Genomic DNA, 26946 nt, shown 5'->3' with positions numbered 1-26946 from the left:
TGCAAAAGCTTACCACAGTGGAGGGGTGTGTGAATGTTTGGTCAGGGTCACTCGATCTCCCCCCTGCCGAATGATCCTGTCCACCTGTGAGAGTGATAGCCTTCTTTCACTCTGCCCCGTCGCCTGTGGCGCTCGCTGTTGGCGACACGGCGGTGGAAGCAGTGGCAGCAGCTCAAAAACATAATTGGCAGCGGAATGAAAGCAGATTCATCCTACGGTGGTCCGAGGGGGCCAAATAAGAAGAATACTAATGGGTCATTTTCGCGTACTATATGTGACGCAACATGCTGCAGTGTGTTATCAGACATGCCTGAAAACATGGCGGTGTTTGTCTGGTGGTTGTCTGTGATAACATGAATGATGGGGAACCTCGCCTCTTCGACAGTTCAACAGCTTTCCTTACACTGACTGTCAGGTTACAGAGCCGGTCATGCATCAGGTTCCTGGTCAAAAAAATACCCTACGGCGATAACATAAGCTGTGGAGAGCCCCCGCGAGACAAAGCGAAAGAGCCTGTTGGCTATTTCGGCAGTGCCACCAGTTCAACGTTTACAGCCAGTGTCAACAAATCAACAAGCCCAAAAATTTTTTCAACTTGACCTTAACTTCCCCCCGCCCCCCCCTCCCTCTGCATTGACATTTTGAGAATAATGATGAGGCTGCAGTATGGCCCTTTTTCTGACCGCAAGCTTTGTCTCTCCACTTGGAGTGGTTCCTTTATGCTTCTTGTGCCAGCCTCTCTTGTAGAAGATCCAACGAACTGTCACAGCATGCTTCGACACGGCAGTTTCGGCAGTTTTCTTCCCTGCACATGATCGTAACCTTTACAAAGTGTCACCTTCCATAGCACACATTCCCTCAGTGTGGGCTCCTTCCAAGTCGGCTGCACCTTATCAAAGTTGATGGTCTGTTTCATGACAAGTCTCACATTCCTATCTCCTCATTGAAGCAAGCATATTCATATCTCTGATTATCGATATATTGAACAATTTGCAATCCCTTTGGAGCTCGATATATTTGGTTTCAACTGTATATTTGATTCGGCTGCGAATCGAATAACTGTGGTCGAGGAGTTCAAAAATTTTCAAAGCTCGAAAATGCAGATGAACAGTTGTTTCAGTGAGCTTGGATACATGAAGTTATGCCTTGTTGAAAACGAGAAATTCTTAGCTAAAAGCGAAGTCATAATATATTCCCTGCAAATGAATTAGAAATAGTTAGAAAGTTGATGTTTCATACTTCGAGCACTCGCAGACGATTATTGCAAACATGCTCCAACTTCCGTCCGTCGTAACCTACAATGCACCAATGGTGTATTGTACCAATGGTGCCTGCCAATGGTGTGCACCAATGGTTTGCGGCGTTGTAAGAATAGAGACCAGGTAACTGCATCTGTACTTAGGTGCATCTGATCCAAAAGCCCTTCCATTGATGATGTTCATCAGCAGAGTGGTTTTTTCGTAACCCCGATCTTCATTGCTTCCTTGGGGCCCTGCAGAGGTCAAGCGACCGTTCCTGGCGACCCGTCTGGGTGGTCCTCAAGGGAGACAAGGTGTACATCCTCAAAGACCGAAAGGTGGGTGGTCGCCCCACTCCCTCCTGGCTGCTGCCTGGTACTGCATGTTCCTCCTCATGGAGGAGGCATGGTACTGGGGGGGGGGGCACTGGGGGGGGCACTGGGGGGGGGGGCACACAGGTAGCATTACGCTCGGGAGGGGAGTAAGGGCTCAGTTTTTCCCTGAGCCTGCATGTGCCATCTCTGGTGATGATACACAGTGTGCCCCCCTCCCCCAAAGAAACTTTGTTGTGTTCTCTTTTCATGGCAATGATATGCCAGAGTTATACTGTACATCAAGCTGTACATCGAGTTGCAGTTTTGCAATTGACGTTTCCTTCGTTTGTTTCTTTGCCTCGACATGAAAACATTTGTGCTTCTCGAGGCATACCTAGTCGAAACTAATATCTCCAGTAATAGTGTGAATCTGCGTGAATGCCCAATAAACCGATTGTGGATTTACGCGTATGGCAAGGCGGTTGCCTTGCCTCACTCACCCAACTCCTCACTCACCCAACCCCTAGGCATAAAGGCTTGAGCACTTAGCCTAAGGGCAAACATATCCTTTTCTGCCCTACACCACTTTTTCCTTGTTGCATCCACAATCCCTCAAACCTGAATGTTTGTCAGCATTCAGAGCACAGCTACGAACAATTCAACTGGAGACCATACGCTCCTCTTCGTGCATTTGTGCAGGAATTGTACGCAGTGATGCCATGTGGGGAATGAAGTCCTGCTGTAGCGTAGTCCACATGCCTGCCTAAGCGTGTGCAAACTCACTTTGTGGGTAGTGTTTGTTCTAAACCCTCAAACTACCCTTACAGACGATCGACTTTGCCGAGGGCTCGCGGTTGTCGGTGCGCACGACGATGAGCGACGTGGCGCGCGACTACACCAAGCGCAAGCACGTGTTCCGGCTGCGCATGGAGTCCGGCACGGAGTACCTCTTCCAGGCGGACAACCACAGCCGCATGATGCAGTGGGTCGACGCCCTCCGCCAAATCACCGCTGAGGACTCCGAGGTGGGCTGTTCTTGCTGAGCACCATCCGTCCGTTTCTTCATTTATTTTGTCACCTGTTATGCATGAACCCCTGCACTTTAAAGCTCCACAATGTGCGTGGGTTTTCGCATGCTGAGGGTGGATATGCATTCATTTTTTGTCTACATCGTGTAGGGTGGCAGCTGTGCAATACGTTATTATATATGACCGTACCCAAGTTTTAGGGGCGAAGCGCCTTAGGGGCTGGGGCTGTTGGCATCTCCTGTCGTCGTCGTTGTCGTAATCGTCGTCTCATGTTGTCACGGTACTAAAACCGGAAAACTCGTTTACGCCTCGCGCTAGAATGTAACGCGTACTAAAAAAAACACCGGGACACTCGCTTATGCCTCGCCGCTTCGTAACGCGTACTAAAAAATCCCCGAAAAACTCATTTACACCTCGCGCTAGAACATAATGCGTACTACAAAAACACCGGGACACTCGCTTATGCCTCGCGCTGGAGCACTTTGTAACGTGTATTAAAAAATCCCCGAAAAACTCATTTACACCTCGCGCTAGAACATAACGCGTACTACAAAAACACCGGGACACTCGCTTATGCCTCGTGCTGGAGCACTTCGTAACGTGTACTAAAAAATCCCCGAAAAACTCATTTACACCTCGCGCTAGAACATAACGCGTACTACAAAAACACCGGGACACTCGCTTATGCCTCGCGCTGGAGCACTTCGTAACGTGTACTAAAAAATCCCCGAAAAACTCATTTACACCTCGCGCTAGAACGTAACGCGTACTACAAAAACACCGGGACACTCGCTTATGCCTCGTGCTGGAGCACTTCGTAACGTGTACTAAAAAATCCCCGAAAAACTCATTTACACCTCGCGCTAGAACGTAACGCGTACTACAAAAACACCGGGACACTCGCTTATGCCTCGTGCTGGAGCACTTCGTAACGTGTACTAAAAAATCCCCGAAAAACTCATTTACACCTCGCGCTAGAACGTAACGCGTACTACAAAAACACCGGGACACTCGCTTATGCCTCGCGCTGGAGCACTTCGTAACGTGTACTAAAAAATCCCCGAAAAACTCATTTACACCTCGCGCTAGAACGTAACGCGTACTACAAAAACACCGGGACACTCGCTTATGCCTCGCGCTGGAGCACTTCGTAACGTGTACTAAAAAATCCCCGAAAAACTCATTTACACCTCGCGCTAGAACGTAACGCGTACTACAAAAACACCGGGACACTCGCTTATGCCTCGTGCTGGAGCACTTCGTAACGTGTACTAAAAAATCCCCGAAAAACTCATTTACACCTCGCGCTAGAACATAACGCGTACTACAAAAACACCGGGACACTCGCTTATGCCTCGCGCTGGAGCACTTCGTAACGTGTACTAAAAAATCCCCGAAAAACTCATTTACACCTCGCGCTAGAACGTAACACGTACTACAAAAACACCGGGACACTCGCTTATGCCTCGCGCTGGAGCACTTCGTAACGTGTACTAAAAAATCCCCGAAAAACTCATTTACACCTCGCGCTAGAACATAACGTGTACTACAAAAACACCGGGACACTCGCTTATGCCTCGCGCTGGAGCGCTTCGTAACGTGTACTAAAAAATCCCCGAAAAACTCATTTACACCTCGCGCTAGAACATAACGCGTACTACAAAAACACCGGGACACTCGCTTATGCCTCGCGCTGGAGCACTTCGTAACGTGTACTAAAAAATCCCCGAAAAACTCATTTACACCTCGCGCTAGAACGTAACGCATACTACAAAAACACCGGGACACTCGCTTATGCCTCGCGCTGGAGCACTTCGTAACGTGTACTAAAAAATCCCCGAAAAACTCATTTACACCTCGCGCTGGAACGTAACGCGTACTACAAAAACACCGGGACACTCGCTTATGCCTCGCGCTGGAGCACTTCGTAACGTGTACTAAAAAATCCCCGAAAAACTCATTTACACCTCGCGCTAGAACGTAACGCGTACTACAAAAACACCGGGACACTCGCTTATGCCTCGCGCTGGAGCACTTCGTAACGTGTACTAAAAAATCCCCGAAAAACTCATTTACACCTCGCGCTAGAACGTAACGCGTACTACAAAAACACCGGGACACTCGCTTATGCCTCGTGCTGGAGCACTTCGTGCTTCAAAGACAAGAGACTTTTACAGCTAAGCTGTATACCTCTACCCCCCAACGGTTTCATCTTCATTGGCAAAAACTTCAAGGCACCAAGAATACACTTATGCACTGCATGCTTCTCCCCTCTCCACGTTTCATGTTAGCGTAGATGGCCCGGGATATTTTTGATAATATATGCACTGATGCCAGCTTACACATGTTTGGAGCTGTGTAAAAAGGATTAGATTGAAAAGCTGCTATTCAGTATATTCACCCACCTTTAACAGAATGGGGGGTGTCTTGCAAAAGTCTCTGTTGCGCTCTTAAAGCACCTAAAATTGGTGCATCCATACTTGCAAGTTCCGTATGTTCTACACAAAGCGCAGCAGAATGCGCCACATGCGATGGTGTGAAGGGAAATTTGCAGCCTCTGAGTTTAGCACATAAACTATGTAACAACTCCTGTGACAAACAGGAAAGCTTACAAGTGCCTGGCTGGGTTTGTGGTGAGAAGAACTGCAGCCGTGTGAGGGAAGAGGTGTCGTACGTAGTTCGAAGGACACCAACGGCCTCTGTGCAGACAAGTGAATCCTTGCATCTTTGTAGCCTGTATTCAATAGTGAGGCATGCATGCAGGCAACCATGTGAATGCGCCGTCACTGGTTATGTCAGGCTTCGTGGCACGGCGGTACTTGTCCATGCTAAGCGCATGATATGAGTTGGACATTCCAAGCTCTAGCCCGCCAAACGCAAAGTAATGCCTTGATTCCAATGTGAGTGTGATTAATAACAACTCTGTTGACATTACCATTGAGAATCGGGTGGAAACGGAGCAGACGACGCACGACGGTGTTATTTTTATTCTTCAACACGCGGCTGCAGTGGCATAAGCCGCGCCATGTCCGTGGCGCTTCGGCACGTCCGTGGCCATTTCAGTATTGCCAAGCGAAGAAATTGACAGCTAAATTTTTCAATGAATACCACGTATAGGAGTGGTCCCACCTCCTTTTTGAGATGGCAAGCAAGTCGATGGCTGCATCTTCAATACGTTTGTGTCAGCATCTTGTGCAGTGGACAATGGTGTGATGTGCCCTTTTCCTTGAAGGCCAACTGCACGCAAAATTTTAACCTCCTAAAAACGTTATTTCCGCATAGTCTGCCTAAACAGACTGCAGCATACAAAATATGACAGCTGAAATACGTTTCCGCAGCGCAAAATACCATAAAAAATGGAGATTTTTAAACCGAAATTGAGGAGGGCGTGGCCATCACGGCCAGGCTGAAGTGACGTTCCAGCCGCCCAAGTTGGCGAGCCAGCGGCGGCATGCGGCCGGCCGGCCTTGGCTTTTAAACCTGGGCGCAGTGCCCTCGCCACAGTCCTAGGAGAAGCACGCCCAGCGGAGCTCGACTGGCTCTCCTGCCTGGCCGTAGGAAAAAGTGCAAGGCCCGGCCGGCCACAATCTCACTTCTCCTTCATGGCTATCCGCCGGCAGGTGCAGTGTCGCCTGATAACTAATTAACAACGCACTTCACGTGGTTACCAGTCATGTCCCAGTTGGGTTGGTGGCGCGTACTGTACGTTCAAAGTAAATTTAACCGAGGTAAATTTTGAGTGCAGTTGGCCTTTAATTTTGTTGCTGCACTATTGCCATCACAGGCTGTCTGCACATAGAAGCCGCAGTGTGTGGTGGTCGCTTATCGGATTTCGAGCACCTGCCATCTTGACTGTGCAGGTGGAGGAGCTGATGCGCAGCGACCGGTCGGTGCTAGAGAAGGCGCAGGCCTTTGAGCAGCAGCAGCAGCAGGGCTGCCTGTCGCCCAGCCACTACCCTCCTCCACCGACCGTGGTGCGGCCGGCACCCCGCAAGCTGGCCCTGCGTCATCGCTCGCCTACCTCGGGCTCCTCGCCCCGGGTGAAGTCCCGACGGGCCTCGCTCGGGGGTGAGCACCGCAGCCTGTGGCCACTACCTTATCTGGGCTAGCTACTTTTGACCTCGACTGTATTTGACACCCTCTAGAACGGGTGGCCGTCCTGGGGAAGGAGGGCGCGAGTGATACGTTTTGTAATTTAGCCCTCCAATGTGGAGTTCCCCAAATTTAAAGCTCCCCATCCCTGTTCCCTATCTGCGTCCCCAGACGAGCCCTCGCTGAAGGCGGTGCACATGTGGCGGGGCAAAGTGGTGCACGGGTGGAAGAAGTTCCACGGCTCGCTGGCCTCCCTGCCACCCAAGGGGGGCCACAGCATCGGGGTGCCCCTGCACGAGTGCCCGCCCTCGGCCGAGCACCCCTGCGTGCCCTGGTTGGTGAGCCAGTGCTGCCGCCTGGTGGAGGCCAAGGGCCTCGAGACGGTGGGCGTGTACCGCATCCCGGGCAACAGCGCCGCCGTGGCCGCCCTCTCGGCCTCGGTCAACGGCACGGGCGCGCCCCTCGACCTGGCCGACCCCCGCTGGGGGGACGTGCACGTCGTCTCCTCCCTGCTCAAGGCCTTCTTCCGGCAGCTGCCTGACCCCCTGGCGGGCCTCTACCCGCGCTTCATCGCCGCCGCCCGCGTGCCCCAGGGGGCCCAGCGGCTGGCCGCACTCCGGGCGCTGGTGAGCGTGTTCTCTAAGGAAAGAGCTCCATGAAAAAGCTGTTTGCATCTGTGCTGCTTGAAATAACTCACACATATCACATCGAGGCTGAGAAAGTGTACGCCGGGCTAATATTTGAAACCTCTGTTTCTAACTACGAAGCTGTTTAACAAATCGTACTTTTTTTTTTGTCTGCTGTTAAAAATACCAAGAAATTTCCGAGCGTACACACCTAAGCATGTGCCTCGCGGCGACTGCCAGGCAGTTAAAAAAAAAACGAGAAAATACCGAGCACTCGTGTACGTACCTCCCAACGACTGCCCAGTGTTCGCAGCGCACGTTTGCCAAGCCAAGCCAAGCATACCCACTTAGGGAGATTGGCCAAGATTGGCCAAAAGAAAACAACTCCAGAATTCGCCGTAATCGGGGCAACACTTGCTCAGAACGAGAAAGCCACGTCATAGCGTGCGCCCCTCCCTCCGAGGTGGTGTCCAATGATTATCACTTGAAAAAAAAGGAAGGGAGCTCAATTAGACAGTCCAATCCCGCTACAACGATATTGACGGGACGTGCGAAAAATTTTGTTGAAGCAAAAATTCGTTGGGGCGAAATCTGCCCCAACACACCACGGAAAGGCCATAAAAATAGCCCCGTATGTTTCCGCATTATTGGCAGCCTAATACAATGTTTAGAAAAAAAAGTGACGTGCAATAACGTCATGTTTATTCGGATAACAAACATACCAATGGTTATGTTTTTTCACTGCACGCAAAGTACGCGTTACAGAGGGGGGTGAAGAAATGCAGGCACAAAACATATTGCTGTACAACAAGGCGTGCCCACCGAGCTGATTACTTGCAGATAACTGCTAGGCCGTCGGAAGCCCCCCTCTCGCTTGTGGCAGGAGCAGTGCCATTATCTTATCCTCCGAAAGGGCACGGCAGCTACTGACCTTGGCAGGCAAGACGCGCGCGCTTGCATTTAACATGACGGCGCGCTCGCGACTAAGATAGGGTGGCTTGGCTTCAAGACCGAACACGCAAACATGATTTTTCCTCTTGGCTATGAAGAATGGTAGAAGGAAAACGGCAAGGACAGCTGCTCACAACGCATACATGACGGCGCCGCGCCAGCAGCAGAGCACATTCGTGCGATTTCAACTGAATATAGATTGGCTGAATCTCCGGCTTGGCAAACCGGCCTGCCGCCTCATGTAAAGACGACCAGCCACATCGTTATCACCATCAAACAATGGTGTCCGCCAATGACTTTTTTTTTTTTGTTTTGGTTGGCGGTGTGGGCGCACCGCGCATGTTTTCGGTGAAACTAAGCGTCCTGAATGTGTAAAAAGTTACAGATAGCTGGCGCTATGCTTATTTTATTGTAATGTTCAAACCCAGCCCAAATCATCTGAAATTTCGTTGAAGCGAAAGCAAGCCTGACAATTGGTTCGTTGTGGCGAGGACTTGTTGCATTGACTTCAATGGCTAGCTGACGGGGAATTGGAAATATTTCGTTGATGCGGAAATTTCGTTGAAGCGAGTTCGTTGTAGCGGGGTTCGACCGTTGCAACAATGATGGAGTAAAGGTCGTTGCGGCAACGAAGAAGCAAATCGGCTGCAGTCGGGAACTTAAACCGTCGTGATTGTCGTGAAGGTTGTGTACAGCTTCGCTACCTTCAGTTCTTAAAGCATTAGGGTAAGCTTCCTTCCTTCTATTTTTTTTTTTTTTTTCGTCTTTCTTTTCTGGTAGCTGTTAATGGCGGACATCGCAGGGTTTTGTGCTGTGCGCATTTCAAAGCCTCCAGAGGTTGCTTCACTGCAAGTACGTGTGCCATAAAGAAAGCCAACTTCATGAACGAGTACACGATGGGGCTGACTGAAGGTAAAGCAAAAGCAACCTCGTACTAGCATTTGAGCATAAAAACTTAGTGGTGTTGCTGCTTTCAGTATGCTCACTACATCTCGAAGGGCGCTATAGGCATTATATTTACAAAAAGGATCAGTGCAGGCTTACAAGGCGAAGCGAAATCTCAACTTTACGGGGCTCTCAACAAAGGCAGTTCCAAGGCTTCAGTGATCAAGAGTGCTGAAATCTTGACAGCTGCCATTGGTAATTGCCGTTGATTTTTGTGTGGTTTGGTTTTCCCATTCTCTCTGGACTTGCCATGCTGCAGGTTCACGAGCTGCCGGTGCACAATTTCGAGACCCTCAAGTTCCTCATGCAGCACCTGAAGAAGGTGGTGGCCCACAGTGAAACCAATAAGGCAAGTCACAGCCGATTCTGGCCCTCTTATTTCGTTTGATTCGCTGCCGCTGTATGACGAAAGAGAAAGATAGTTTAAAATGCAAATCTCATCCGCCGCGGTAGCTCAGTGGCCAAGGCGTTGTGCAGCTGAGCACGAGGACGCGGGTTCCATGCCCAGCTGTGGCGGCCGCTTTTCTGATGGAGGCAGAAAGCAAGAACGCCCATGTGTATGAGATTTCGGCGCACGTTAAAGATCTTCAGGTGGTCAAAGTTAATCCGGCGCCCTCCACTACGGCGCGCCTCATGTCCTGTGTTGCGATGGCGCCTTGAACCCTACAATCAATCAAAATGCAAATCTTTCTCACATGCTTGCCTGGGTCAAAGTCCAAGTCCAAAATCCAAACTGCTTCGACCATGTCCGAATGACGCAGTCGGACTGGCATCGGCTTTATAATGCGGGAGACCCAGGTTTGGTTCCAACCACGGAAAGCACTTTTTTTCTTTAGGCGCTTGATGTGCCTTTGCTTACCACGGTTTTGTGAAACCCAGTGTGTGTAGTTGGCTCTCCTGCACTGCGTCTTGCTTGGACAAACGATGCCATCAGGGATGCATAGAAAGCTGTGCGTCCTCTTGGTTCTGTTGCTGTTGTGTGCGCCCCTGCATCTATGTTTCATCAAGTCTAGATGGGAAGAGAGTGGGTAGCAAAATACATTGACTGTGTTACACTTTAGTAGAAATTTGCGTAGTTGCCATGCTCAAAGAAGGATTTCGTATGTTCATGCATATGGTGTTTTCTGTCAGATTCTGTTCTGCCCCTCGTACCAAATCACAGGGCATTGCAAAGATGTGTTGATTTGTGATGAAAATGCACTACTTTCGAAATCAATGGGTATCTGAGCTTCAGCTTTAATTTGTTTGTAATAAAGAAGCTCCTTAGAAGTTTCTTTGGCCTGCAAAGCTACTTCGAAGAGGATGTCCCTTGACTTGAGCACATGTCATTTTGCTTGGTGAAAAGATGAGCCAAATTATTTTAGACAGCGGCCACCCACGAGACGGAAATGTTACGGTCCTCGTTTTTTATTTTCCGATTCGCAGATGGAAGCGCGCAACCTGGCCATTGTTTTTGGGCCGACGTTGGTGCGCACAGCTGACAACAGCATGCTGACCATGATCACGGACATGTCGCACCAGTGCCACATCACCGAGGCACTCATCAACTACGTGAGTCTTCCTTCTTCCCTTCTGTGCAGGGGTACTACGACATCTTTTCATAGCTTTCTTCTCGAGAGTTGAATACTATTGAGGGACCTCTTTTCCTTTCTTCAACTGATGGCATGTAGCAAAGTTTGTACCGCTTTTTTTTTTTCAACGCTCGTTGTCTGTTGGATGAGCAGTGTGAATTCTTGTTTTCTATCCTGTTGGTGGGTTGAACTTCTTGGGTTAACTGAAGCACACAAGTGTCATCTTAGTGTGCAAGAACCAGGATATCTTTTTTCCCTAGTGGTTTGTTGCCGTTGCAGAACGACTGTCGGACTTTTTGTTTAAAAGCGTGTCCACCGAGTTGCCGTCACTTTTCTTCCCAGAACTTCGAAAATGTCAGAAAATATTTCGTGTTACTGTTGTAGGGGCAGGCTGAGTGAGCGTACAAGATCTGCGTTTTTATACGAAGCCCCACCTTAATAGCCTAAAGCGCTGCACTCTTGTGTGCTGGTGCTGCCTTTTCTTTTGGTTTGGACGACTGCACTGTTTCACAGTGGGCGCAGCCGGTCGAGTCAGGCTTTAGGGTGGAGTTTGTGGGCAGCTGTTCCAACAACTTAATTGGGCCTCGCGGGATTGGCTCGCATTGCAGGCGGACTACGTGTTCAGCCCATCTGACGAGGCTACTGTCCCGGACCTGCCAGTGGACGTGGCTGCCCTCTCCGACACGGACTCTTCGGTGCTGCTGGGCAACCTGCACAAAGTTGGTGCCCAAGGTAAGTTGGTGAGCTGGCCCTGTCTGCAGTGGGATAGAGGGGCGTGGGGTGCTTTTGGGGATCTGTTGGCAGGGTTTGTTTTTCAGGAACTGGTCTAAGCGGCAGGGGTGGACGCTCCTCGAGGAGGGATGGTGCTAAGGGTGGTGATGAATGGGTCACATCTCCGATACAGTGCCCCAAAGGTGCTCCTGTGCTTCTAAGGAGCATGTGTGGCCTTGCCACGTAGCTTTGGTGTCATGAGAAAACAGCCAACGTTAGCGTATGTGTTTCTAAAGGCAGCCAAAGGTTTTGTGTTCTTTGTAGCAAGGCAACCTTGGGGGCTACCACAGAACAGGGTTTGACAGAACTAGGGGGATGCAAAGGGCGACGTAGAGGTTGCAATGCACCAGCAGCCACGGTGCATTCAAATGCCCACGTTTACGCGTCCCTCGATCCTTCGATGTGGCAGTGGAAGTGTTTGAGTGTGGCTGGCTTTTCCCCCTCCTCCAGCGTCAGGCAGCAACCCAGAGGTGTCCACCCGGGACCTGGTGTCATCGCTGGTGAGCGCAGCCAACCGCAAGCTGCGCCAGCGCAAGCTCTCCCTCACGGTGGACACGTCCCCCGGCGTCGGCCTGGTGGGGCCCACTGCCCCCCACCCGCACAAGCCGGGTTCGCGAGTCAAGGACAAGATCCGGGCCTTTGAGGGCAAGGCCGAGGAGCCCAGCTGCGCTCAGCGGGTGGCCAGCAACGGCTCCCTGCCCGAGGAGAGCACCTCCCCGCCCCCTCCACCCCACTCGGCGGGCTCCAGCAGCTACCCACCCTCACCCACCAGGACCCTGCTGGGCTCCCCGCCACAGACGCCCTCCGTCTGCTCTGAGTGAGTGGTGAAGCCTTTGCTGGCACTCACATTATTGCCACCTGCTCTCTGACACAGGCCGTATAAAAGGGCCTATGACCGTGGCGTCGTAATGCAATCAAGAATTGTTTACACGCGAAGCAAAGGGAGTTTGTCTTTTATTTTTAAGCGAGCATGCGCTGCACCCCCTGTCCCACTTGTGCAGAGACCTGTGCTCGTCGCTGGCCAGTGGCAGCGCCTCTCCGCGCACTTATGGCCAGCTGAGCGCGCTGGCGCAGCAGAAGGTGCGGCACCTGGAGGAGGAGACGCGCGCGCAGCTGCGGGCCTCCTCCCGTCGCTGCTGGCCCCCGCCGGGGGCCTGCCCCGGGGGCCCCGCCCAGCGGGAGCAGATCGAGCGCGACTGGCAGCGCGCCAAGCAGGAGCTCGAACGCGATGACCTGCTCGACTTCCTGGCCGACGAGCCCGCTGCCTACCTCCGCCTGCTCGGCAGTCAGCAGCAGCGCCTCTCCCCCGTGCCCTTCAGCCCCCTGGCCGCCTCTGCAGGGGCCTTCTTCCGGTCGCCACAGCCGTCGCCGCCGCAGCTGTCGCAGGCACCGCCGCCATCCATGAGCTCAGGTCAGCCCCCACCTAATCGGTTTCCCATTCTCAGGGTTTGACGCGCGAAAGCCCTACCTGGGTTGTGAGGCACTACATAGCGGAGGGCTCTGGTTCAGTTTGGACCACACCACCCCAAAGTCTGTAACAACGTGCACCGAACCCTCAAGACATGGACAGTGTTGTTTTCCTCCTCCATCAGAAAACGAGTGCCCCCAGCCAGGATTGAATTGCGTCCTTGGGCTGAGCAGCACAACACCTCAGCCGCTTGGCCACTGAACCACTGTGGTTGGACCCTGCTCCTCTGTTGTTGATTTCTTCACTAGTGGCCTACCTTTTAAATTAAATTTTTATTTTTATTATACCGTATAATGCGGAATATAGGTCGAGGCGGAATATAGGTCGACCCCCTTACCTTGTAGCCGAAAAATGCAAAAAAAAAAAAAAAATTAGGTACCAACCATTATTTTATTGAGACTATAACGTGTTTCGTCTCAGATTACTCATTTAAAACTGTCTGAAGTATCGTCGGACGACTGCTTCTGGCTCGCTGTCGCCCACACAGCAGGTCGTCCTCGGTGCAGTCCAGGGAATTGCTTATGCAGCACTTCAACACTCGCAAGACCATGTCATCGTGAAGCGAGTGCAAAGTATGGGACACTCGTGTGCAGACCGGAGCGACAGCCAGTCTGTGCAGGCGGTCAGCAAACATCTTGGGCTATCCATTCGTAGAGACATCGCACGGCGCTAGCGGACAAAATTTGACCCTTTGTACAGCAGCACAGGTGCACAGAGCAGCGCCCATAAAATGAGGCCTTCCGAGCGTTGCATACCGAGAGCTGCCCCTTCAGCTAACGCCGCTAGCAACACATCTTTTGGTGATACCGAACTGGTGCAAGGCGGACACGTCATTGGCCTTGGAAAACCCCCAACTTTTCTTTTAAATGCTGCTGTACACTGGCACCAAGTGCCTAAACTCATTTTGAGCAAGAAGAAAATTGCACGCACACATTCGCTGACAGCGAGAGAAGCAATAAAACAAAGATGGCGTCGCGTCCGATTGATGGTGGTGGCGATGGTGCCTTTGGGGTTTGGATGGGCTTGATGGGCTGCCTGGTCGCCAGATGACAACTGCCAGTGACTGGAATATAGGTCGAGGGGTGACTTTTCGGCAAATTTTTCTGTAAAAAATCTCGACCTATATTCCGCATTATACGGTACTCTTTTTTTCCCCATTGTACACATCTCCCTTTCCTATCCTTTCCTTTATTTCTTCTGTGCACCACGCTGTAGGCATTATGCTGTTTGTGGGCACTTATCTAAATAAATAAATAAATAAATAAAAATTGCAGGCCAGTCTGTATGCCCTGTTTCATCGAGGGCTTCGTACAGCAATGGAGCATTGCCAGGAGACTGGTGTGGGCAAAAAGTGTGGGCGTCTAGCCACAATTGCCTTGAAAGTAAGTTCGTGTCTGGGCGTCCTATGAAATGTACCCATATATTTTGCAAATATGCATAAGCACAACTGGAAGTCGCTATGTGAACAGTTGTAGTTGACGTCTTTAACAGTTTCCATGGAGTGCCAGCGACGATTGAAGACGTGAGATTGTGTACAGCAAGCACAATTGTCTGCTACTGTAACATGTGTGCAGCTAGCTGCACAGCGAGCCTCTGGCCATGCCTACCAGTGCAGTAGGTCCCACGACGATGGTTCCTCTGCTTCTCTGCTTTGCACTTCTTCTGCTGAGGGCTTATAGGGTAAGAAAGTTCAGGGTTAAATGATGGCAATGAAATGATGACCAGCACAGGTGCTGCAGCTGGGGGTAAGCGGATCTGTGCTGTTGTCAGCCCTACACCATGTTGTTCGTGACCATTCATCGCACTAGCACGCACATCCTGGGGCTAACGCCCAGCACGGGCGTGGCCATCTTGCCTCTCTTCTCCCCAGAGCCGTATCGAATTCCCGAGCGGCCGTCGTGGGTGCCGTGGTCGCGCCATGGCATCTACGGGCTGCCCGATTTGGGGCCTGCCTCCGCTTCCTCGTCGTCCTTCCTCTCGAGGCGACGGGCCAGGTGGCCATTTGTGCCCAGTTGGTAGAGACTGGTGCGTATTGGCACGTGCTCGAGATGGAGGCCTGAGCCGTGCCTGCGGCGTGTGCGGTGGTAGGAATGCGCTAACCGCCTGTGCTTCCCAACCTGTGCTCACATAGAGAGTCCCTTGCCGTACCTCTGACAGTTAACACCTCCTGAAGCTGCCACAGTTTGGAGTCGCTTTGCCATGTTGCAATGATGTTGTGCGCATCGTAGTATGGTGTAGTGGACATTGATAGTGTTTTTCGTATGCATCACATTTTCGGAGAATTATAAAAGCCTACCAGGAGAGTCTGTACCTCATGACATGACAAACTTTTTGTACATGACATCACTAATAGCACATTTGAGTGAGGCCAATCAGTGCGAAGTGCGCATGCACTATTTCTGAGAACAACTGTGTAGGAAATTTTTTTGTGAATGCTCTCGCCTGATCTCCGCAAATATTAAAGCAAAGCTTTAGTGTTCTCACTGATGGCATCTGTAACACAAAAATGCCCTGCAGGAAAGCCAACTTTCTCTGACAATGATGATGAATGATCGTGGGTGAAGGGAAAGGAAAAAAAAATGCTTCAGTTTCCAGAATCGAACCTGGGTCCCTCGTGTTATGAAGCCAGCGTCTATCTGATCGCTCCATTTTGACATGATCGAAACTCAGTCCAAACTCAGACGACAACAAAAGAATCCGTCACAATAAAGCTCCGCGTTCAACCGTCGTCGTCGTTAGACGGAGAGGTGTATGATTCAATCTTTGGAAAACAAGAAAATATGGGCCAACAAAACAGATTCTTATTTTCAAATATGGATGTGTTAGAAGCAGTAGTTATTTCCCAGCACGCTGTCGATGTCTTGCTCTTGAGCTAGACACAAAACTTGTTGTGGACACCATTGGGTGTGTCTAGTTGCACCCGACTAGAGTGTTCTGTGCACGAGTGTGACGTTTCAGTGTCGAATCTAACACTACAAAGCACCTCATGTGCTGTGCGTGCAGTGACACGTTGCAGAAAATAAAATGACTAATGATGCCCAGCTGCAATGCAATGAATACTTAAAGTTTATTTGTTCTTTTGCTGCTAAACTAATTGGCTGTGCTGCAGTTTTTTCAGGGGCTCATTAAAACATTGCCTGAGCATCACTGTTGTCTTCTTCTTTTCGGAGCAGAACCAACCGGAAGTGGGGAGGACTGCCGTGTGCCCACCACCATCGACGACGTCCAGACACCCAGTAGCTGCTGCTCGGAGACATTCCAACAGTTCGCAACCTCGGAGCCCATGGAGTCGCCGCCGTCCGACCGGGCGTCTTCGCCTCCCCAGCAGCAGCAGCCAGGCCCGTTCAACTCTCGGCACGAGAAGGAGAACATCCCCCAGTCATCGTCCGGTGTGACAACCGGGGTGACGTTCCGGTGCAAGAAGCAGTGCCTGAACGGGGCGTCCACCCGGTACGCCATCTACCGGGTGGACGACGAAGCGGCTGCGGCGGCAGCGCAGCGGCCACCCCAGCAGCGGCACTCGGAGAACGGGGTGGTGGCGGCGCTGGTGAGCCGTCTGGTGGAAGGCGAGGCGGTGCCCGTGGTGGCCAACACCGGCACCCGCCGCCGGCCCCTGTCCTCCATGGGGCTGCAGCGGCGACACACCATCGGGAGTTCACGCGACGTCAAGTTCCACCCGTTTCCGACCACCGTGCGCAAGGTGCCCAGTGGCCAGAGGACAGAGGACGGGGGCTGCGAGTGGAGGCGGGCGGCCAGCCTGCGGGTGGCCTCACCCGTCTGAGGGCTTCGTCGCTCCAGTTTGTTGGAGATCATCATCATCATAGGGGAGGGAGGATGGAAGCCCCCTGGCTGCAGGAAGGTGCAAGGGAGAGCGGTGTGGGCTCCCTCTTTGGTGTGAGGGAGTGCAGATCATCAAGCCCACAGCTGGTCGTCCGCTCGGGAAGCGTGGTGGAGCAGTTTGTGCCTAGAAAATCGGCCCCCTCTTATGCTTGGGAAAGGTTAGGTTCAACTTGTGGGAGGAAAAGCTGTGCCCCGACGATTTTCATTGGCATTAGGTCGTGCCTTGTAAGCAGATGCATTCTTTTGAAGTAAAGCTTTCTTAATGGGCTCGAAACACCAACCATAACAACTATCAACGTATCAATGTTCATCAAATGCTTGAGCCGTTCAATAAGCAGTCAATAGGCCCTATAACAATGCACAGGTGTGGCATACAGGATGCACCGTGAGACATGCGCATTGCCTGAATAAAAAAGGGGGGCCCTGTGCTTCAGACAACGGTGTTTTGCATTTTCCAGGCACGAACTGCTCCACTCGTAGAGTGCTGGAACCAAAGCTGTCTCGAGCCACGCTGCCTCCAACACAACTCAGATCGGGGAGTACAACGCGACCAGACCCGGCGCGCAAGCTGGCTGGCCGATAGGCTCCGTGTGTTTGATCCCCGACAAAGCGGGGAGGGTGGGGGGGTCGCTTTTTTTCACAGAAGCCCCGCTGTGGGTGCCTGTGATGCAGTGAGATCTCCCCGCTTTCTTTCTTCTGCATTCTCACTGTCTGGGCTTTTTTGTGTATGGCATTTTTTTTTTTTTTTCTTGTTTCGTCCCCGACAGTTGTCATTTGGACGAGATGTGTTCGTTTTTGGCCCTAAAGTTCGTAGGCGCTGACATGATAAGGAAGGCGGGACTGACTGCACGTGCCTGGCCAGGCAGGCATGGGAGGGCGCTAGAGCCCATGGCAAGTTCTTTACGAGGACTATGAGCTGCTGCACACATTGTGTTGTTGGTCTCGTACACAGCACCGTTGTTTCCTGTGCCATACCAGCGAATTCTGCATGGCATTGTGTTTCTACGAAAGCGAGAAACTTTCAGCTTCATTTCCATTAGCAAACGTCGGCGTGTCGGAAATGAGTGACTGGAATTGTTTGAGCGACTGATCACGCGCCGGTGGCTCACTCACATCCTGTGCATTCTGTCAAAACGAAACAAAAGTGTGGTGCAGCGGGACTATCTGTCCTGTGCCGAGTTTTACTATCATCAATGAAAGCGACTGCAGAGCCAGTTGTTAGTGACTGTTTTGTTCCTTGTCGAAAGGGGTCGTTTTCCCTTTCAGCTGCCCCTTAGCGTAGGCCTCGTCCTTTCTCTTGTAGAGCTCTGCCGCCTGCCTAGTGTTCTGATGCAATGATCTCATTTGCCGGTCTCGGTTTAGCGCCCCAGGCCAAAGAAAAGCTGTTTGTGGTAGTCTTTCAAGCATCCTAGGCCACTAAGACGAGTCTCAGCTTCCGTCCTCCGCTTGTGTCCTCGGGCAGTCGGGAGGAAAATGAGTTTGGCGATTATTTACGAGTTTTTAGTACGTTCTAATTTTCATTGCGTGGAGACTGAGGAGAGGGAAGTAGCTGCTAGTTGTATTTATGTTAAACAGGAAAGCGAAAAGTGGCGTATGCTAGGAAGAACAAGGGTGATAAGGATTTTTAGAACAAAAGTTTGCCACAGGTGAATGGCAAAAAAACTCCTAGGTTTGTTCAGGATGTTTGTGTTCCATGAAGCCATTTAAAAAAAAAAAAAAACAGCTCAACAGTACGTGATTATTTTTTAAGCGCCAGCTGTTTGCAAGAATTTATTGTCATTGTGGAGAATAGTGATTTCAGTACAAGGGAATACCACTGAATTTGTCTGTACTGTATCAAGTATCGGATGTGACTTAGGCAACAATACAACGTACAAAGTATTGTTAAAAATTTTGCCACGCTCACACAGATATTCAGTCTGGACAATTTAAAGTGAAAACAAGCACTTCTTTTTTAAAAGCTCTTAGTTCAGGCAGAAAGCATGACAGGGTTTCAAGAGAGAATGTGCAAAATTATTACCGGCAATTTGCCACAGGAAAGGTAGGAGGAAACCCAAACATTGTGAACCTTTCACTTCCCCCCTGCTAGCAATGAAAGATGAGAGCAATGATTATTATTATTATTGTTGTTAATGTGCTCTTGGGTACAAATGTCAAACTACAGCAAACGTTCCATCAACTACAAAGTTCGGCAGAGAGACAAATTTTTCCCCAAACGTCGGCGTACCGCCGCATCCACCAGATGCATTATTCTTTTACGCAAGCTCGCTTTGGGGTGCTCTTCCCCTCTCAAGTATCTGACTACAATCCATCCCGTAGCGGCTAGCTACGCCATTTCATCAGCCACACGCGTCAAGTGCTCGCGCAATGCCGAGAACCGAATCTCAGTAGCGTCCAGTGGATCAAAGTCGCTGGAACAGGAGCTGGTTACAAAGTGTACAGTACCGTACGACGCCCCTTGAGCCAATGCCTGCCACAATGTAACCGCGGATGCGATGGGAGGGGGAGGGGGACTTTGCTGGCTGTCAGGTGCGGTCGTGGTGTGCATCTCGGATCCCTTGCCCTTCTGTAGCAAGGGCCCAGTGCGCGCTAAGTGTGTGCAGACGCATATGTGAGCACACCGTCTCGACGATGTAGCCGTGGTTGAAAGGTCGGTCTGCCACGGCCGGACCTGGGGAGTTCGCGGAGCCCCCCCCGACGACGTCCACTCTGAGTGTCGACAAGTTCCTTGTGTGCTAGTGCTGTTGCTCCTTGTGTATACGGGCCCATACGGGGCTGTGATACGGGGGATACGGGAGTGGGGGTGTTCTGACTGGCCGTCGCCGCTGCAGTCTCGAGAAACTACAGAACTGCTTTGCGGGCCCTACCTGCCACTGGATACCGGTACACTAGGGAAGACTGCTCTTTCCCGTGCAATTGTTGTGAAGACAGATGTCCCCAACCTGTTTCTTTCCCCTGTGCTGTTGTCTTTGTGCGACACAATGCTTGTGTTTGTTTACAATGGGTGGTATTGCGCTCCTTTGAGATTGTCTACGCCGGGACGTTAGTGATGAATTTTTGTGTGCTTTGTGTTAGTGTGTGATGCTTGTGCAGAAAGAGACGGGCAAAGGAGGAAAAAGCTTTAAAGAGTAATATATTGTAGTGTGCGATTCCAAAGAGACTTGCTGTGCTGGTCTGGGTAGCTGCTGAACAGCTAAGCAGTGTATATTTTGTGTTCCCTACACTCGAGCTTAGGTGAAAGTTGTGCGCGCAGGACTTGCTGCCACACCAGCAACCCTTGCACTTCACGCGTTTCCTTTCTCTTTACTTTCAATCGTGTGTTGAAGAATGCGGGGTCGGCTTTCATGTTCTGCCTGTTTCTCATCCACCCCTCTTGTTTCTACATTTATTACTGGGTATTTGCACCGCACAGCAGGAGAGGGCACTGTTAGTTGCAACGTTTGACGTAGCGCAGCTGTCTCGAGTAATCTGTGCATAAAAAATGCAGCTTTATGCTAGACGCATGTGTGCATACAGAAAAAAAAAATGTGGTGCTGGAAACTCGTCGAGCAGTCTGGTGTACGCCAAAGCCCCTGAAGGTTGTGCGAGTGAGAAATTGCTGAAATTTCCCATTTTTCTCTAATAACCTTGCCGATGTGCTAACGTGCTTGTTTAATGCGCTTGTCTCAATTCTCCCAAATTGAGTTTTTTTTTAAATGTGCGGAGCACTTTAGGGGCTCGCCTTGTCGCCGTAGCTCGCTCTAACGTTCGATGGCAAACGGCTGCCAGAATAAGGCGGCGCCGCAGGATAACGGACCCAAGTGGAGTCCGGTGCTCTGTCGTAAAGTGTCCCACCAAGGTTTCGAAAACTAAGCGGTTTAAGTAGTCATAACCATTCGAAACTCGTGAAATGATGGCGCTTGTCATACGTGTCCCCGTTGTTTAGCGCAAAAAAAAAAAAAAAAACTGCAGGTACATTTGACGCAAAATATATGTAATTAACTGGCAGCACCCGCGTTCATTTATTTCGGAACGCTTGTTGGGTTGGTTTTTGCGATAGTAAGCGAAAAAAAAGGGGCAGTGTAGCGCCAGCATGTGTGCTGGAGGAAAAGCAAGCACAAAAATAACAACTCCCGCTGGTGCAGTTTCAGGCAGGGGGCGCGTGAGCACTATGGAGGTGGGAAATTTTAATTGCTTTGGGTGGTACAGCAGTGAGCGAATGGATAATGGCGCTACAGTGCATTATGTCGAATCACGTTCTCTGCAGTTCCGTCAGTTTTCGCGTTGAGTGGAACGGCTTTTTTTTCTTTTACCCCTCCTCTCCTTCAGTTTCGTCTTCGTCAGACAACAATCCAATCTCCTAGTCTTCAGCATCCTAGCAACTTTTGCTGTTGCGCATTCGCACGTGGTGAGATTGTAAGGGATGGTGCCGTCTCCGGTGCAGCGGTTGGGTTAGAAGCGGTGCTGAACGTGGGAAAGTGAGGCAGGTAGATGTTCAAAGTATTTTCTCTCGCTTGTCAGATGATGCTCTTTGGAAAGGGAAAAAAGGGTGGGCATCGAAACAGCGCCGTTCTTCGTGCCCCTTTCGGGGTGCGTCACATTCCAGTCTCCTCTCGCAGCAGGGCTTGACACTGAGTGTCTCGCACAGGCAGCTGCCTTCCTTGTCTGACGTCCTTCTCTGTGTTGTAGGGGGTGTCGTCGTCGTAGCCCGATCATCTCCCGTCATGCCGTTGGCATTGTTTGTTTGTTTTCTTTCCCGCCACGAGGCAGGGGACGCACGTCATTGCGCTTTTTCTTCAAAGTATCCAGAGGGATCGAGTGAAGCGGCGGCTATTCGTGGGGCAGTGATGGCTGGTGTACTGCTTCAGTTTTGTTTAAGTTTTTAGAGTTTAATAAGGGAAAAAAAAAACGAAGCCGAGAAAAAAATGAAAACAATGGGTGACATGGTTGTTGATGCTTAGCATATTTATTCTTTGTCTGATTCACAGTGTTTTTTCGTGTTCAGTAGAGAGAAAGAGTGTGTGTGTGTGCGTGTGTTAGTGATTTTTTTTTTTTTTTCATTCGCTCACCCGAGTCTAGTTTCATCGCCAGGTAACGACACATTTTGAAGTGCCTGGAAAGGCCAATCCCTGCGGTTGCATTGCAAATAGTCTGGTGCACTTCCTTCGACTGAGCTTCCGCTCTGCTAAGATGATGACACAGATGGCTGCTCGTTCACTCATTGAAACATTGCTTTGCAACCCCCCCACACCCTTTTTTTGCGTGTATTTTTCGGGGGCAGTGCTTCCTTGCCACCAGCAGAAGGCAGCCTAGTGTGATAACTTCTTTCATTGTATGCGGCCAGTTTACTTCGTTCACTTGAACACCGAGAGTTGGGAGTGTGGCTTTTTTATTTTTCTTATAGTCTCAGCAAGCATTGTGTTGGCTTGTCGCATGATTCAATGCAGCAGCTCGTCGTTTCTTCTCAGACCTACACTTCTATTTGTGGGCGGGATGCATTTAGCGTTTTTTTTTTTTTTCCTTGCACTGTACATTGAGCACACCCGTTTTCGCGACTTTGTCTGCGCGTGCTCTTGTTTTGCATAGCATTTTATCTCGTGGCTGCTGCGTTGTTTTTAAGGGAGTCCGCATTTTTCACTTGGGGGCGCATAAAAGCAAACGACGTTTAGGTAACAATTATAAGTGGCCGATGCACTCTTTTGCTGTGGCCGTTATGCCTTGTTTTAGCGCTGATGCAGGTGACTGCAACAAAGTGAGGGAAGTAAACGGGGCAGAAAGTACGATCATGCATAGCTTCGTCATGAAGCGTGCGGGATTTGCAAGAGGCCAAAAAAATGCAACGCATACATATCTTGCACGAAGCTGGGTGCATCTTTTGTTGCTTCTCAGTGCACCGTGACATATGCAAGACATTTACTGTGGTGAACATTAGCTCTTGCTTGTTTACCTAGTGCAAGTACAACATCATGTCAAAGACCACGCAAAAGGGGAAAAAATGTGGAGGGTGAAATGTTTTCCTCCATTTATGTCCCTGCTTTAGCGACATGCCTGCTTTGACACTGTACTGGACTACTGACCTGGCATCTCCTTTTTTTTTATCTCGTTTGTCTTTCATAAATTATGAACTGTACAACGGTTGTCTGGAATTATTTTTTCTTCTCTAAATTTTCGTTTCTGAGTAAGTCTGGCTGCATTGTCAACCTGCATTGCCAGGCAGCATTTTTTATCACAAATCCCTCCCATCCCCCCTCCTTTCGTTTCTTTTCGTGATCGTTGATGTCAGGCTACCCGTAGAAACTCCTGTTCTCGGCAAGTAGGCTTGTGTAGGAACGCTTGCTGGCATTTAACCTGACGTTGATCCCGGCTCATTCATCTTGCCGAAGTTTGGAATCCCCTGACGGGAAGTGCGAGAAACATTTTGTGCACGTCTTCATCCGACAGGCTTTTCTCCGAAGCCGTCCCTGCAGTTTGAAGTGAACAGAGGAGGGTTGGAGTGCGCGAGAGTTCATCGTGTTTTGTTGGGAGTTTTAGCATAAGTATGAACAGCTTCCATGCTTTGTGTCCTTGCTCATCGACGAAGAGTCGTGTGCGTTGACCGCGCACACGCCACCGAGTTTGGTCTGCCTGTTGGCCACAGCACTACAAAACGAGTGGGCTTTGCCTGTAGCTCCACCCTACATATGCGGCACAGCAAGCATCATCAGCCTGTAACCGTTCAAAACAGATTAACTTAAAAACAACCGAGCTCTGCTTTAGAATCATGCTGGCCCCCCTGTGGCCGAATAAATTTTGCATCATGTAGATTTATGTATTTTATGTACAAATATGTAAATTCACTGAACTGAAATGAATAAATTATTGACATTGAGTCGCTGCCGTTTGCTGTTGAATCATTCTGCAACCAACTTGGTGGTTCTAGGGGGTTCAGTAGTCGTGGGGGGTGATTGTGCTGCTGTGGAGTGTGCATGGAACTGCTTCGTGTGGGCCGGCAGCAGTTGTCGTGCAGGTGGAATCTAATTGGGCAATGCTGTGCCTTGAATGGTTCATGACATTTCGAAGTAAGTGTCACTGTTGCAATGCAATGAGCTTGTTTCTAGACCTGCTTTTTCACAAAGCCTACTCCCCATCGATGTGAGAGAGGGCGAGCCTAAATACTTAGTCTATGCTTTCCATCTGTGCGAAGTGTTAATTGTTTCCATTAGCTACACTCAGATAGGGAAGCTGTGCACAGCATTGCCTGAATCAGTTTCAACCCCGTAACGGAAAATCTGATATCTTAAGCCTAACAGTTCTTCGCCAGCATTCTACCCTGGTGAGTAGCTTCAACTTCTTCAAGTTGTTGAATATTGCCGCGAACCATGCATTGGATTTGTTTCTTTGTTTTGTTTTTACCGCCTGCCTGTGCCGGGCTGTGTTATCCGCGCATTCCATTCTTCCTTATGCCACACAGGTTATCTCATTTGGTAGGGAGAATGTTTTGCCCTAAAGTCGCTAGCCTAGAATAGTCTTCTTTGATCTACAGTGCTCTCAATGTAATTAGACAGTTCAAGAAACACCCGCGCCAAGCGATAAATACCCGCAGAGCTGATGCCACGGCATTCGATTCGCCGGCACTCGCCTGCGCACGTCACTTTGTTGACTGCTGCTTGACCATCTGAGTATTTTTTTATGTTGAATTCCAATGGCAGATCCGGAGCACTTTCGGAGCTCTGTCTGGAGCAGACGCGTTCCAATGGCAGATCGGGAGCAACCAAATCCTGTTCTAGTGGCAGATCGGGAGCGTCGTCGTGGCTGGGATCACTCCGTGGAGCAAAAAAAGTTGCTCCGCCGAAATCGGCGGAGTCGGCCGGAACTCACTAGGGCGCTTACTTTTGCCGCGTGACGTCGCCAACGTCGCCGCCGTCTGCGCTTCCGGCCAGTGCTCGCCTTTTCTGCCTCCTCTAGCCGTGCAGCGGGAGATGAACGTGCCCGCAGGAAACCGACGAATTCGGGAAGGCGCAACGCAAAGGATGCTGGGAATTTCCTGTTCCTGTCACGGTTCAGCACTTTGCTCCGGCGGGAGCGGGTGCGTTCCAAAGGCAGCTTCAGAGTACCTGCTCTTCGCGGAGTCGGTGTGCTTCGCAGTAGAGCATGGTGACTGCTCCGGATCTGCCTTTGGAATTCAACATGAGTTAGGGGAGTACAAGTTCGCTCCAATAAACTAGTTTTCCTTCAAGACAACTGCATCATCTTTGGCTTCGTCACAATATAGTGTGTAGGCAAGACAAAAAAAATAGAATCATTTAATGCAGGAAAGCTAGCTGTGGTTTGTAAAGTTAAGCTTCATGTGGCTTCACGTCACTTAAATTCACACACGGGGCTCTACAAAAGAGTGGAACCAGAGATTCTGCCAGCTGTTACGTGAGATTCGCGGAGGTGGCGGCCTGAACACAGCAGCGTCAACCACGGCCGGGCTAGAGCAGCGGACGCCGCCAGTATAGCCCTGCCGTAAGTTGGGAGAAAGTGAAAACGAAGAGGAGCGTCTTTCGAAGGGCGAGACAGTGGAGCCTAGCCCTCCTGATGTGCTAGCTCAAGGCTACACCACTGCGTGACACAAGCGGAGACACCGAAACAATTCGGCATGTGAGCTTAGTGATTCCCATTTATACAGATGTAAACTAGTTAGGTTAATAAGTTTGAGAATTGTGAGAAAGCTGAGGGAACTCTTAAAATAGCTATTTATCAGAACCAGTTGCTCCTTTTCGCCTTTTGTAACCTGTTATAACACAACCGAATTGATATTCACCAATTTAGAAAATGGAGTTCCATTCGTGGCAAGCCGTGCACAAAACGTAGCGTTTCTCTAGAGGCCACATGTCTGTATGTGGTCTATACATCTTGTTTTCCTGCCCTGCAGACCAATCCTTAACGTATCTTTGCCATACGACCACTTAATTCCATCGGGTCCAGGTTACCCAGGAGGTGCTGTCAAACAAGTTAAGCTGTGCGAAGGAAGCACGCAATGGACGCAAAGGTGCGCCAAAACAGCCCCAAAACAACCGTGGTTAAAGTAGACGACAAAGCCAACGGAATGGGGCCCGCCGTCACGCCCGCCGGGGGGAGCAGGCACCAGCACGCAGGGAACGCTGGGTAATAGCGCCCATTCGCCGCGCCATCTACGCTGTGCTCCGTGAGTGAGGGACATTAAGAGCGCGTCAGAAAGAGTGAAGTCGGCAGACCTCTTTATCTTACTCCGTGGTCGCCTCCAAAAAGCACCCTCCCCTCCGCAGCCGCGTTGGGAGTTTCTTGTGGCGTATGCCACAACAAAGCCGTTGGCTGGTAACGTAGAAAGCTTTGCTTTAAGAAAATTGGATATACACGGGAGGACCTGATGAATGTAAGCCACCAAAACTCGCCACCAGACCACTCGGTCTGTTCCCTCCGGCGGCGCAAGCCAGTCTTGGAGAAAAGAGGGCACAGGTGAAAGGGATGATGAATCGAAAGCAGTGGTTGTGAACCAGAACAGTCCCAAAGAACATGCAGCGTGTTGGGAAAGCCATAACACGTAGAGCGTCATGCAGGGCTGCAATGGCCTTCTAATCGATGTAGTGCGTGTGGGGTTGGAAGGCTGTCCGTTTGAGCTTGCCGGATAAGACAAGCATCTGCCCGGGGTAACAGGTGAGAGGGAGAAGGAATAGTCTGCCTGTCCCTGATTAACTGTTGCACAGACTGGCGTCGAAGTAGACGGGCTTGTCGCGCCTGCGTGGGTGGCCGGAAAGGGATTGGCCGGGGCATCTCCAAGTCTCCCGGTTGGGACGGAGCACGGGAGAGCTGATGGGCCAGCTCGTTGCCCGGAACGCCTGCGTAACTAGGAACCCAGCCCAGCACATAGCTAGTACCAGCGTGTTTGGTCAGATGAGTGCGGAGTGTAAACGTCACATTAATGGAAAGCAACTGCTCCTAGAACAAGCGGAGAGCATCCTGATGTCGCTGAGGATTCCGTGGTTACTGGAGTGGCTAAGGATAAGATTGCGTTGGTGATTGCTTGGGCCCCGAGAGACGGGGCGGAAGGAACCCCCAAGTATCTTTTCTGCAAGGGCGGGTGGGCAGGAGGGACAACTACTGTGACCCCGTGTGCGTGTTG

The 26946-nt window shown here is 50.6% G+C and overlaps 1 protein-coding gene across 4 annotated transcripts in view; it reads left to right on the top strand.

The window, feature by feature from the left end:
* Positions 1-23691, top strand: part of LOC144169222 (rho GTPase-activating protein 23-like) — a 98148-nt gene extending 74457 nt beyond the window's left edge. For 3 of the 4 annotated variants that reach the window (XM_077698277.1, XM_077698276.1, XM_077698275.1), the window contains 10 exons: positions 1499-1576; positions 2380-2577; positions 6441-6648; positions 6844-7298; positions 9454-9543; positions 10620-10745; positions 11374-11497; positions 11987-12353; positions 12538-12947; positions 16178-23691. In XM_077698277.1, coding sequence (XP_077554403.1) covers positions 1499-1576; positions 2380-2577; positions 6441-6648; positions 6844-7298; positions 9454-9543; positions 10620-10745; positions 11374-11497; positions 11987-12353; positions 12538-12947; positions 16178-16785 — 2664 coding nt within the window. In that variant the 3' untranslated portion in view covers positions 16786-23691. Of the gene's footprint in view, positions 1-1498; positions 1577-2379; positions 2578-6440; positions 6649-6843; positions 7299-9453; positions 9544-10619; positions 10746-11373; positions 11498-11986; positions 12354-12537; positions 12948-14874; positions 15030-16177 lie in introns of all 4 variants that reach the window. The other variant, XM_077698278.1, reaches the window with a different exon arrangement.
* The last annotated feature ends 3255 nt before the right edge of the window (positions 23692-26946 follow it).

The sequence above is a fragment of the Haemaphysalis longicornis genome, unplaced genomic scaffold, assembly GCF_048455015.1.
Source record: "Haemaphysalis longicornis isolate Haplotype H1 unplaced genomic scaffold, Haemaphysalis longicornis Haplotype H1 scaffold_2, whole genome shotgun sequence".
Lineage (NCBI taxonomy): Eukaryota > Metazoa > Arthropoda > Arachnida > Ixodida > Ixodidae > Haemaphysalis > Haemaphysalis longicornis.
Note: the sequence above shows the minus strand (reverse complement) of the source record. Positions and strands in the feature narration are given on the sequence as shown.